Genomic DNA, 14,152 nt, shown 5'->3' with positions numbered 1-14,152 from the left:
AAGCAAGAGTATGAACATACTGACAGTTTTCTCTTCATTTAATTTTTCTCTTTGTTTCCTTTTTATCCTGTAGGCAAAACAGTAACATTTCAAAGATTCCTCACTGGAGGTTCAATCAAAGCATGCATACTTGAACAACATTCATTGACCTAAAAAGACTTTGACTACATAATTTAATTTACCATAGAAAACAATTACACTTTAACCATTCATTAACAGATAATGACCACTTTGATTATAAGAAAATTGAGACGATCAACAGAGATTTCACCTGCAGTAAACAGGAAAGTAATTTTCAACTCCCAATACAGGTCAAAGACGAAATCCGCAATACCAAATCTCCCCTTCGTATCAAAACTGCCAAAAATATAAATGGACTTTTGGCCAAACACTCAGAAGTGCCAAAATGTCTAATGTACCTTTAGGCACAGAATCAAAAGTGCCAAGTAAAATTAGTTGTAGGTGCCCTAGCACATACTGACTAATGCACCTAAAATCCGCTCACGAGGGCAGACAGAAAGACCTCTCTTCGGATCGGAGAGGTGAGAGTGATTTGAATAATGAATGAAGTTGGCTGGCGTAGAGTTCTGCCATTATACGAAGGGAACCGTTTGTCTCTGACAGCTGGAGAGCGGCTCAAGTGTCTGCATGCGAAAACAAGCCAAGAGGCGTATGGTGCCATTCACACGGGTCGCATTCTTGCATTCGGTCTGCCCGATTCTTTTATTGTTAGTCTATGTCAGGATTTCCAATAAATAAAATGTGAGGTATATTTTTGTAATATTGACCAGCCTAGTATACATAAAACAACAATGTTACTGTAATATGTAGCTATTTGAAGCATACTGTTCATTCCATAATAATTTATGAGACATGCAGTATAATAGTATGATTAGCACAGAGTCTCTTGCGCATTAGCAGCAGATTTATAGTACTATTATTTGCTTCATTACTAAGTACCACATTAAAGTCAGTAGAGGATAAAATTACTGTAACAGGAAGGAATGTTGCAAACTTACTGAGGAGATGGAAAAATCTGCTATGAGCCAAAAAAAAAGGAGTAATTTATTCTCATTATCATCAACTCGTGTCTTGCAGTCAGTTAGGCTATAAAATCTCAGCTGATACAATGATAGATTTAAGGATGATGTTGACAGAGTATCATTATTGGGCCAGACTGTGCAACTGTCTAGCTAGATTTATGACTATCCGCATTTGCACAATAATGTTAATGACATCAGATGTGACAGGGCAAAAACTCATTTTTGAGTTGACCAGCTGCATGCTTCAGGCTCATGCGAGGGGGTAAGGTGCTGTGGTAGGGCAGTGTGCTGGTGAAAAGGATGTCATTGGGCATGGCTTGGTCCAACATGGAGCTGCGGGAGCTGGCCAATGACAGTGCCCTCCGGTGGCTACTGCACAAGCTTTCGTCAGACAGGGTCCGGTAGAGGGAGCGCCGTGGAGACTGACCGACATTCGGGATCTGAAAGAACAAAAAAAGAGAGGGGAATTAGATGGATGAGACAGACAATGACGGGTAAGAGGAAAACAAAGAGAAAGGACAAAGATGCAAGAGAGAGAGAAAGAAAGCGGTGGTGAGGGAAGCAAAAACATTATTCATCAGAATCTGATTATGTGAAAGGCTCTGCAATATTGTTAATAAAACAGCCATGGCAATAAAGCACATATCACTTAATTGAATTGTGTGAGAGAAGTTGGGGGGGGGGTAGATGGGGAACATGAGAACCAGCAGGGGACCAATCGGCTGCAGTGACTGTGTGTGTCTGTGAGTCTGGCCTATTAGAGTCATTGAATTCTCATCAATAATGCAGGTGCAATGGACACGGACCGGACAGGGGGTCTATTGGTGGGGGGAGGGACCCTTAACAGACAGACAATTAGATCTGTGAACATGACAGAGGACCAATGGACCTTGAAGGTGACAATTTTATAATGGTCTTTAGGAATTAAAATAAATTAGCACAATGTAGCACTAAAGTCTAATGCAGTGATTTCTTGCAATGAAAAGGTTTAAGCTCCTCAAAGACTCGTACAGTATTTATAAAAAGGAAAACACCACTGTTTTTCAATATTTTACTATGTTTTTACCTCAACTTGATGAATTTATACATACCTATCTTTTTTCAATGCGTGCACTTTTAATCTTTGTACAGTGCTTCGTGAATGTGTTAGCATTTAGCCTAACCCCATTCATTCCTATGGCTCCAAACAAAAGTTTTATTTTGTGCCACCATACTTACTCGTGTAACTACTCATGTAACAGTCTTTAAATAGGGCAAACATGGAAGTGTTTGGTGGCTTATAAATTCATCCATTTGGAACCATAAGAATTAATGGGGCTACGCCAAATGCTAACACATTCACGAGGCGCTTTACAAAGATTAAGTGCACGCATTGAAAAAAGATAGGTATGTATTAATTCATCTAAGTTGAGGTAAGAACATAGTAAAATGGTGGGGTTTTCCTTTAAACAGAAGATATTTCACTATTTTTCACAAAAACAATAAAATGATCTAAACTAACTCTGGCAACAAATTACTATAGGTCTCAAAGTCGGAAAGGAGCTACAAGAATGCATTTAAATTTGAAAACCCTGAAACGCATTAAATGCATGACCTTGACCCGCGCTAGCACCATGCCCTATTGAAATTCACATTATAATTGCTAGTCATTCCCCAGCTGTAATGTCAATGTAGAATTGTAAATGTTGCATAGCCTGAAAAATGGAAATGTGACCTTTGTGCAGGATGAGACTAGTTAGGTCTCTAGTAACATACATTATAAGTGACTACTAAAATACTAGATAAAATACAGTTTATAGAGCCATAGGCATGTAAAGCATGCATGCACACGAAGATCCGGAGAACTTTCAACAAGATCGTATGACTGACAGAAGCCCATTTGTGACCCGATTTCCTCCAGATGTAGATACAAGAATTTATTACAAATTTAATTGTTTTTACCATGTTCTAGCTAAAGCACCTTTTGCGCAACACATTCATCTTCCAGAACTCACCTTGCCGTGACCCGCCTGTGCCGAGGGACTGTCAGGTAGCAGCATCCTGAGGAAACCCTCCTTAGAGAGTGTCTGAAGCTTTTCACCAGCACTATTAACCACCTGAGACTGATCTGTCAAATACAGACTCCTGGGACAAATGAAGATAAAGGAGGAGAGGGCGTTAACAAGAAGGAACAAAAGGAAAAATTAAGACAACAGACAAACAAACAAACAAACATTAGCCATACATTTCAGTGTATTTTTGCAATCTGACTTGAATTATTAAAGTGCCTCTGCATTACACATTTGATGTTGTTTATTGTCAACGTGCTAAATTCTTTAGCAACATAGCAAACAGGGGCTTTTCCACAGGAAATACAAGGAATATAGGGGCAGAGGGGTTACGGTAGTGGCAAACAGCTGATGTGTCTCATTGGTAAAGGGATTAAATCAGGTCAGGGCTCTTGTGACCTCCACAGTGTAGGCGTGCCAATCTTAACAATGAGAGGGAAGGTAACATCACAAAAATTCAGGGTCAGATAATGACTAAAACTACCTTGAGGTCTTCAAAACTGTCTTTAGGAGCAAAGACAACAAGGTTTCTGACCCATTGCTGGCAAACGCAACAGAGAGAGACACAAAAAATGATTACGCATGTGAAATTCAGTCATACATTGTTTGCTTCTGGAAAACTTTTGTATATGAAAAAAGATCAACCTAGTAACTTAGTTTTGGTAAACCATTCTCTGCAAGCATGTGAAAAAACAGGTCATTGAAATTTGGCTCCCCTGTGATGTCAGAAGGGGATAATCACAGCATTGCCATTTAGTGCAGAGATCAACTCATTTGCATTTAAAAGGACACACCCAAAATGGCACATTTTTGCTCACACCCAAAAGTGGCAATTTTAACATGTTATAATAAAATATCTATATGTTTTTTAGCTAAAACTTCACATATGTACTCTGGGGACAGCAAAAATTTAATAGCGAAATGTCCGCTTTAAATATGGCGTGGTATGTATGTTTGATTGGAGTACAAGACAGAAGAGGTGTGGGCGACTCCATGTGGCATCACAAGAACCATCAAGCGCATGACATCAAAATAACCAAGAGAGAATCGGGAGTTGACTGCTCTGTATCCTTTCAAGTAGCTCTTACGGTATTTTGATGTCATCCGTATGTCGTCTGTGCGGCGGCGTATAAAGTCGAAATACAGCCGTCGACATGGTTTTTGGAATTACTTATTGTCTCGTCCTCGATCCCGAGGACAATGAGACTAACAGACCCAGTTCCGGCTGCCGTGAAGGTCAACACTGACCTACTGGCCGTCCTTCAAGCGTGATGCCTGCCCAACGACCACCGGCTGAACCCGTCTAATCTGTTTATCCGTTACATATATTTATATAGATATATCTTCCAAGGGTTTTTTTCTTCCTAGGACTTTTCCCACTGGGTTTTTCTCCTAGGGTTTTTTTCAACCCCTGAGAGTCAGCCGACTTTGGCTTAACATAGCACCCCATTCTATACGTTACATATTACTACGCTCGCTTGTTCAGTTTAATCTCAACCGCTGTATTTTGCTACTTATGTTGTCTATCGGTTGTTCTGTGTTTCCCTTGCTTCTATTAATGTAGAGCTGCTTTGAAACAATTACTAATTGTGAAAAGTGCTATATAAATAAAATTGAATTGAATTATTGCGAGAGAACAGAACTTTGTTTATTCGCATAATATTGGTTAATGAAAACATCATAAATTTTGCAATCGTTTGTTGACTTTGGGCAAATCTTTAAATAGAAACGCAGCTACTTTCTATGTTCAAAGGTATGGTAAACTTTTACGTTTACTTAGTATAGTAGTGTTTTTTACCTAAATTGTCTTGCTGGCCCCTCTTCCTCCTCCAGGAAGTGGTCGTTGACTCCTTTCTTCCAGCCAGCCAAATACTTTTCACCTTGTGACTGACAGCTGTGCGAGTGTTTTTCCCGCCCTCCCCCTTGAGTCGCGTCAGTGGGAGAGATAATGTAGATCTTTGAGGGGTCAATGGAGCCGGAGTTCTTAGAACAGCGTTCAGATGGGCTTCCAGAATGACGAGAACCACTGGGACAGCAACGGAGAATCATTGTGTTACAAACACAAAACGAACATCCAACATCCGATTTAGAAACTGATTCATCTTGAATGGGTCACCAAAAGTAGGCTCAAGCAGTTCATCTTGGTGTAATATGATGCCTACCATAGCAAGCACTACAAATGCTCAAGGCAAGAACATAAGAAGAGTCAACACACAGCTGAAACAACATCAACAACAGCAAAGATGTCTGCATCCAAAGCCTTCTGAACTTCCAACTAGCCCCTATTATGTTGTTGGCTCACCCTACAGAGCAGGAATGGCAGTGGAAAACGCTTTGGGCTGATGATATGCTGTTTTGGCTGCTTGTGTCTCATTGCCTCAGCTTTACTAAATCAAATGATGGGTTGTTTTAACCTTAGCAAGTTCTCCATCCGCATCCATCTGTATTCAGTAATTCTAAATAAGCTTTTTTCTGAAACCTAAAACTAAATCCTAACTCTGACTGAAGCAGTTCCACACAGATAAGAAATGCCGTTTGATCATCTTCTGAACATCACGGGCCAAAACAAAAATCAAATAAGCTTTTATAAGGCTCCCATTGTTTTGGCTTTAGGCAAGTGAATCAAAAGTTGTCAGAAATAATACCCATCCATTCTCTTGATTATATTTGGAACTTAACGTGTTTTTGCAATGCGAGTTTCAAAACGGAAAAAGCAAGGCTAGCTTTAAGATGTGGAAAGCTACATTCTGCCAAAATTGAATAAAAAGCACAAGATGAATAATCAGCCTTAAGGAAGATGAGCATAATTGGGCAAGCCATGGGATTTGACCCCATTGTGATGCATTTACATCAGATGCATTCTAGCATTCAAAACTGAGTGCAATGGCATGGAACAAAACACAGGGGGATTGAGACACACCTTTAAAAGTCTGACTATTTTTAACCTGACACAAATGGGTCTGAAAATGCAACATTCAAAATGCAATAAGCAAAAAATCTATCGGAACAAGCTTTTTGATGAGTTAAGTGAGCACACTATGATTAACCCTCATAGCCTAGATTTCCCTGTTTACATTAGCGTTCCGTGGGGGTCAAAATTACCCCAGAAATTGAAAGAGTAATTACAAAAAATATATAATTTTTTAATGATACAAGTAATACATCATTTTTTGTTTACTTCCCATCTATACATTAATGCTGTGTTTTGGGAGATATGAAGTACTTTTGTACCTGTTTACCACTAAATTTCTCAACTACACCATTAGCTTGCATGTAAAATATCGCATTTTTATTAAAAATTAACATAAATTATGATCGAAATTTGATTTAAATAGTTTCTAGATATTGATCTTGATGTTATGTGTTGAATTCAGCCATCTGCTGGTTAGAAAAAAACATTTTAAAAAATTACAGTTTAGGAAATAAATCATTTCGCCAGCAGTGGCCCATAGGGACCCATTTATTTCACTGGATGTGGCCAACTGCTCACATCACTACTTTAGAAATAGATTTTGTGAATTTATGTATATATAAACATTAGAAAGGACATTAAACATACATTTTATTTCAAATATTACTTTTTTTGTAGTTTTTGTTGCATTTGGAAATGTCTATTTTTACAAAATGCCACAGAAATTTGACTGAATGCAAGTGTGTGTGTGTGTGTGTGTGTGTGTGTGTGTGCGCATGCATGTGTGTGTACGCGCCTGTGTGTGTGTGTGTGTGTGCACGCACCTGTGTAACCATTAGAGCCCACCAATTTACATCTTCGTTTTGCATCTGTGGTTGTTTTTTTGCCAAATTGTATAAAAAAATGCTCTCTAGACTGTAGCATACATTTGTGTGTGTGTGTGTGTGAGATTGAGCATGTTTTTTTTTTATATTGCATTTGTGCTCTACTACCAGGCCTTCTTTTTTTGTGTTGAAATTTTGTTATTTATTCTCGATACATTGATTTTTTGACAAATAAAAAGCAAAAAATGATTTTTTTGTGCATTTTCCATTCATTTTCAATTAGGGTCATTTTGACCACAAGGGCCTCTTTTGGTAATTTTTTTACACATCTTCAGAACGAACAAATCAAGCCCAGTTTTTTATATGAATATTGAAAGATAATCTAGAAAAGTCACAAAATCTTATTCCACTGAGATGGAGGGAACCATTTTTTTAACTTTAGAAAAGTGGCTTGGGGTAATTTTGATTACAAGGTTCTTATAAGGGTTAAAACATCTGCAATTAAAAAAAATCTAAACATAAATATCCAAATTTCTACTTTTTCTTAAAATGCTTTTGCTTTCCATCTCTCACTTCATCTCTCTTACCTAGAAAGCGAGGATATCTCACTCAGATCTCCTGTGCTGCCGTCGGTGGTGTGTCCGGTGGGCGTAGCAGGAACGTACCCTTGAGACAGAAACATCTTTGCCCTTTCCTCTTCCGTCTCACCCTCCTCTGGGTACTCCAGAGTCCATGGGAGTCCCGTGTCAACCCTCATGACCATCCGTGATGGTCCCACCCCACTCAGCGGCAAGGGAGGTGCGGGAGGGGGCATGCAGGGCGCCGTATCTATCCCACTATCCGTAGACGCTCCTTTTATGTAGGTAAGACCCAGAGACTCAGGATCCATTGGGTCTCCAGAGCCGAAATGTTTGTCGTCGCTGCCGCTGGAAGCGTTGCTGGAGAGGGTGTTGTTACTGGAGTGACTGGAACAATGACTGTGACAGCTCTTCTCACGGGTCTGAAAATTACAGTTGACTGGTTATAATGGTGACATATATACAGTTTACTGTACATGATGATAGACTTTTCTTTTGTGATGAAGAGCCTTCATACACAGAAAAACATTTAAAACTTGACATTTCACATTTGAGGAACATTACTGCTTTCTGAGCAAACTTATACATTTGAAATAAAAGGCAGGCAAATTATTTCATCATAATAAAACATTATTGTTTACGGTCAAAATACAGCTAACAAATATGGATGGAGCCATGAAGCATTGACGTGCATTTATCCATTTAGCAAAAACAGCCACAGACAGATGAACCAGCTGCACCATTAGCACCTACTGTAACCAATCTCATGGAAAATGAATAATTGATTATTCTGTTAAATTGCATCGTCTAAATTTAAGCCCCTTCAAATAAATGGAAAGTGGATGATTTTTAAACTTTAATGCATGGCTTGTTTTGGAAGGTCTGCAAGCGCCCACCATTTCTAGCTGGATAAAAGCCTCAGGCTTAAGCAAGGATGGTCGATAAACCATCACAAAAATTTGTGAGTTCAGAGTAATAAAACAACCAGTTTACTGGAAAAGTTAGTAACATGAGATAAACACGACCCATTACATCACATCTTTGCATCAACATCAGCCTACAAGCACAACGGGCAAGGTGACCTTTTCTGGCTTAGATATATCAGGTGGATTTTCACATAAGTTCCTAATGCTTAAAACGCTCTCGCTATCACCGAGTGCACGGTCCATCAGCATGTCATTCTGTAACCGAGACCGTCTTCCTCATTCTTACGTCAATTCCTACAGGGTTCACATGTCTAGATGTGGCACCATGGGCCATCTGCCATAGATGTCAACCCCTCTTTGAACCACACCCGTAACCTCTCTCTTAGACAACCCACCCCAAGTGAAATGTGGCACGTTTGCAGCGTTGCCAACTACACGTTCCTGACTAATAAGGTCATTGCAGTCATCAGCCACATATAAACATGTAAACAGTTGCACGCACATGCATGCAAGCATATAACATATGCCATGGTTCAAGTACAGTATGATGGTGTTAGTTTCCTGGTCAGTCTGTAAAGCCATGATAGCGCACTTAAAAATAAAATTCTGTTATTGTTTCTCGCCCTCATGTCGTTCCAGACATGTCTGACTTTGAAACACAAAAGAAACATTTTTAAGAATGTTGCTGATCTTTCTTCCATAGAATGACAGTGAATGGAGACTAAAGCTGTCATTCACTAACATTCTCTCTAATGTCTCCTGTTGTCTTCCATGGATGAAAGAAAACCATGCAGGTTTGAAACAAAATAAGGGTGAGTTAACAATTGCAAAAATTTTATTTTGTTGCTTTACAGACTGACCTTGAAATGATCCGCATCTGGCCTTTGAAAAGCTATCAATTAATAATAAAGCATGTAGAAAAAGATCACATCAACTTACTCTGTGGATTTTACCAGGTGAGTCTTTCGCACCTTGTCTCGACAGACCTTTGTTTAGGATCTTGGTGGACGGGATGTGCCACTTTGCCTCTGGAACACAAGGTGACCCTGGAAATCATAGGTGTGATGTTATAGGACATCAATGCATTTGGTTAAGTCTGTAAAACACTAGGGCACTTACTTACTACAAGCAATTTAGTCAAATTAAGTGGGTTACCGTACTTTCCGGACTATAAGCCGCATCGGAGTATAAGCGGTATTATAAAAAAATGCATCATTAAGATGAAATAACATACATAAGTCACGGTGGACCATACGTCGTATTTATTTAGAAAATTATTATTTCACAAAATCCAAGCCGAAGAACAGACATTTAATCTGGAAAGGCAAGTTATTCAACTAACAATAGAAGACAGAACAGCAGGCTGAATAGATGTTTGCACGTTAAAGTAATATTATCAGTTATTTAAACGATAAACCATAGCATACAGAACTTACCTGGAAGGTTCAATAGGCTAAATTAACCAAACAAGCCAACTAGCGTGAAGTTCGCATACTCTTCATTCCACGTTACTCAATCCATTGAATTAAATAAATACAGAAGCAGCATATGGCGGACTCTCGCGGCTGTAGATGGTAATGTTGTCTCTTGCCTCATAAATGTCAAAATTAATTCATACTGACTTACAGGCGCACCTGACTATAAGACTTAAAAACGCAGCTTATAGACGGTTTCATCGGACGCAAATGCGTTGAGGCGATACACGTCTGGATCCCAACTTTACTTCCGGTTTCGTTTTTTTAAATGGTCTGACTAGTTGCTAAACTGATCTCTTGAACAAATGCCTCGTCGAAAATAACAAATGTTTTGGTTTCCTAGCTAATCTATGTGTTGTTTTTTGCTTGTTATATAAATAAACTACGTTTAAAGAACTTTGCTGTTATTTATTCTTAGCAGAGTTTACGTGCGGAAGTTAGGTGCGGACCACGACATCCACTTGTTTATGTTGTTACTGCTGACACCATCTATAGACCGAAAAATACGGTAGTCGTTTACGTTCAATACGACATCTGCACTGACAAAATATGCACCCCAGCTGTCACTGGGGCAGTACTTTAAAATACTAATATGTACCTCTGAAGCACTAATATGAATTCTTTAGGTGCAAAGATGCACTTTTTAAAAGGGTACTCCTACAGTAACAGATGGGGTACATATTTCGAAAAATTTTTCTGACAAGAGTGAGGTGTAAACAAAAACTGAATGAGTTATTCTGTACCAGCAGACCGTGCTCTCTCCAGCTTGGGTTCTCGGTCTTCCTTATCTTCTGGCTGGTCTTGAAGAGCGGGTGACTGTGATCTATGAAAAATGTTTGGTTGTAGAAAGGTCAGTGGCATCAATTCAACAATTTTGCGTAGTTAGGAAGGTGTTAAACAATCCTGCATTGTTGGGATGGGGTTGGGTGGCTACAAGACTCCACTATTCTTTCTGTGAATGAACAGCTGATCGTCACAAAACTGGTCATGAAAGACGATCTCATACCAAAGATGACAGAAAACAGGAGCCAGAACAACACTCCAGTATCATTTTACTTCTCTATTGCACCTAATTCTGTCTGCATTAAAGATTTGCACCGAATCTCTTATAATTAGCCTCTGCAAGGCACGTTGGCGTCTGAGCTACACGGCTGCTGCGAGGAGAATCTCATTACCCATCATAACTGGCTTTCTGGGCCCATGTGCCGCAGGGCCCCGGGTCACTGGAGGTCGACTGGTTACTGGGAGAGCTGCAGTAATGCTGGCCAGGATTTCCAGACGGACTCTGAACCATCTCGAAGTCCTGCAATACCCTGAAATAAGCAAACAAAAGGAAGAAGCTCATTAATCAAAGAGAGGCTCCAGCCAAACCCGAAACAACGACCAGAGCGATACTCATTCATATTACCGCCCAGAGGGAGGAAACACTGTCAAAAAATATGAGGGAGCGGATACTATTCATAGCAGGGTCCGAGTCTCCAGGGCTCGGTGCGTATGTGGGCTCCAGAGAGGTGGGGGGGTAAGGGAAATACAGAAGGAATTGATGTGCAACATGGATCCCCGCGGAGCAGGGGAGGAGACGACAAGCTGGGTTAGGAGGCCACAAAGGTGTGTGTGTGTGTTTCAGACAAGGTGAAGAGACTAGTATGCAACACGCAGTGACTCAAGTACAAAAGAAGACATGCTATCTCCTAATTTTACAGGCTCACAATTTTGCAGCGCTGGAAAATCAAGTTTCCAATTAGCTTACTATGAAAGGCGTCTCCTGAGAAATCCGAAAACTAGTCAATGACACGCCAGATTCGGACACTGTGCAGTTTTCTGTTTTTTCTAATCCTTAGGGTGATGTGTCATTCTTAATGGTGTCTATGTGCACTCATTTGGATTTCCCCTTCCAGACAAATGTACTGAACAGTATATGTCAGCTGAGATGTGTCAGGATAATTACTGGTATGAATCATTATTTCTTATAGTTCCTGCTGCTGTGCTGTTCACACTCATCTGCAGCTCGGCGCAGATGAAAACCAGGTGTTGCTTTCGTTACCTGTCCTGACACATTCACATCAGCTGGCAAACACAACCTAACAACGGACGACACTCACGAAAAACACTGTACTATTGGATCTCTTGACATACGGACGAGGTTTAGTTCCCAGGCTTCCCGTCAGATCAAAGCTAATAACATAGATGTGTTTGCTTTAACTGTCCATACAAATAGATTTTCTGATCAGTCACACGTAAATCTGACTGATGAGGACCTATTCTGCTCAATATAAAGCATAGCCTTACTAAGCCTAGAGATAGTATTGACATCTTTATAATGAGATCAATGCATTGAAACACATACAGCTAAGCATGTGCACATGGAAGCACACAGACAGCTAAGCAAGCATGACCCACCACTGTAATACAGATCAATGCAATGAAGGGATCAATTACACAAGCCAAATTAATCCGCTCTATGGGAATCACCTCTGTGTGAACTTCACCACACTTCCCACATATCTTTCTACATGCAGTATCTCTCTTCACACAAGAGTAAGAGGTCATGATGTACTAAACTCATCCATTGTCATCATAATATGTTTGAAAGAGCAGATGCTATGCTTTAAGTCAGTCTTTGATTAAAAAAAAGCATCCCAAGAGCTCCAAAACAACCTGGTAAGATCATCACCACATATTTAGGACAGGGGAGCTGTTTTTCCTAAGTTACTTGACCAGAATAAATCAGCCTGGATCAGAATCAAGACGAATATGCTGGTCTAGCTGATATTTTGCATATAATGGTCTCTTACCTGGAGCCATCCTGGTACTTCTTATCGAAAGAGGTGCTGCGGGAGATGGCAGCCTGGGCGTAGTGGAACATCTGTTGGCTCGGGGAGGGTCGATCTGGACCCTGAGTGGGAGAAACACGAGAAAGCGGCAGTGCCTGGGGAACATGAGTCATCCGATGCCAACCGGGCCCAGTACCAAGCGTCTTGTACTCCATGATGGGGACCCGATACATCTCTGAAGCACCTCTGCAGAACACAGAGAAGATAAAAGAGAAAATGTCCATTACTAGCCATTAACTAGCCAGGTTTTATGCAAAACTGCCTTTCTCCACCTAAAGCAGTGTTTCTCCAACTTTTCTGCCATTTCTGCCACTTTGGAGGTAGGGAAGGATTCCAAGCCCCACCTGTCCCCAATCGCCCCAACAAAATGGTAATGAACTAGACTTTAAGTGTAACTGTTGAAATGTATTTAATCACATCATATTTTAAAACATAACAGAACTGAACACTTTCAATAGAGAAAATAAATGTGCAAATCTATTATCACTTAGTTTGCATGCAATAAGACTTTGTTTCTAAGTAAATAATAATAATGCAACTGTTTTCATTTTGTTTCTGACAAGAGTCATAATACTTTCTTTTTCGGCTGACTTTTTGGTTGATTAGGTCCATTGTCTGTCTTGGTTTTCTCTGCTGGTGCCGAATCTCCGGTTTTGTGTCACAAACTCATCCATTATTAGCAAATTATTATTATCCATTATTATTAATAAATAAAGGAATTAATAAAGATGAGCACAAAAAATTACCAAATTTCCTCCCATTTGTCATGTCCCACTTGTAATATTCCTATTCCCCACCAGTGGGGACCGCCCCACACTTTGACAAAAGTTGATCTAAAAAAAACACTTTTCTTCCTGCATTGTGTTTTAATGGTTAGATTAAAAAATCATCCCTGATGTAAAAAAGCTGTGTAGTGGGAAAAGTAGCTTGTCTAACCATGTGACAAAAACAAACCCAATGTAACTCAATCCAGGTGGTCAAGCTGGTTTTTAAAATGTGGTGGCTGGTTGACCAGTGACCACATATTAGACATAACCAAATGATCCCATATACATAGACTAGCAACCATAATGTGGGTTTGTGTTTATCGAGCACCAACCTGTTTATCTGCATTTAGATAAAACTGGCATTGTAATTAACTACCCAACAACATATTTAATTATCGAAAGGTCGGTTTTAAACCGCCTCTGGTGAGTAATCACATCACTATTATAGATAAACCAGATTTTCAGTTACATTAGCGACTGCGTTTCTATATAGTTAATTAGCCTTGAAATGGCTGGGAGGTTAAAAAAAGCATTGTGGGGGCAGAATGTTACTTCCGAAAGAATGAAGATTTTCACGGTAGACAAATTACAGGTCAAAGACCCCCGGCAGCGACATTACGGTCTTCATGCTTCTGAGCTCATATATATTATAAATGTTTAGATATTTAAAATCGTTAAACAAGCTATTAATTTTACTTTTTTAAGCTAGCAATTTGCAATGTCATCCCTTAATACTGAATGTTAAA

The 14,152-nt window shown here is 39.7% G+C and overlaps 1 protein-coding gene across 1 annotated transcript in view; it reads right to left on the bottom strand.

The window, feature by feature from the left end:
• Positions 1-14,152, bottom strand: part of LOC129427329 (signal-induced proliferation-associated 1 like 2) — a 77,579-nt gene that overhangs the window by 8,703 nt on the left and 54,724 nt on the right. Inside the window, exons 10-17 of the mRNA XM_055183737.2 lie at positions 12,601-12,825; positions 10,981-11,118; positions 10,549-10,628; positions 9,270-9,376; positions 7,414-7,826; positions 4,890-5,117; positions 3,038-3,167; positions 1,264-1,483 (exon numbers count right to left, since the gene is read on the bottom strand). Coding sequence (XP_055039712.2) covers positions 1,264-1,483; positions 3,038-3,167; positions 4,890-5,117; positions 7,414-7,826; positions 9,270-9,376; positions 10,549-10,628; positions 10,981-11,118; positions 12,601-12,825 — 1,541 coding nt within the window. The remainder of the gene's footprint in view (positions 1-1,263; positions 1,484-3,037; positions 3,168-4,889; positions 5,118-7,413; positions 7,827-9,269; positions 9,377-10,548; positions 10,629-10,980; positions 11,119-12,600; positions 12,826-14,152) is intronic.

Source organism: Misgurnus anguillicaudatus, chromosome 14, assembly GCF_027580225.2.
Source record: "Misgurnus anguillicaudatus chromosome 14, ASM2758022v2, whole genome shotgun sequence".
Classification (NCBI taxonomy): domain Eukaryota; kingdom Metazoa; phylum Chordata; class Actinopteri; order Cypriniformes; family Cobitidae; genus Misgurnus; species Misgurnus anguillicaudatus.
Note: the sequence above shows the minus strand (reverse complement) of the source record. Positions and strands in the feature narration are given on the sequence as shown.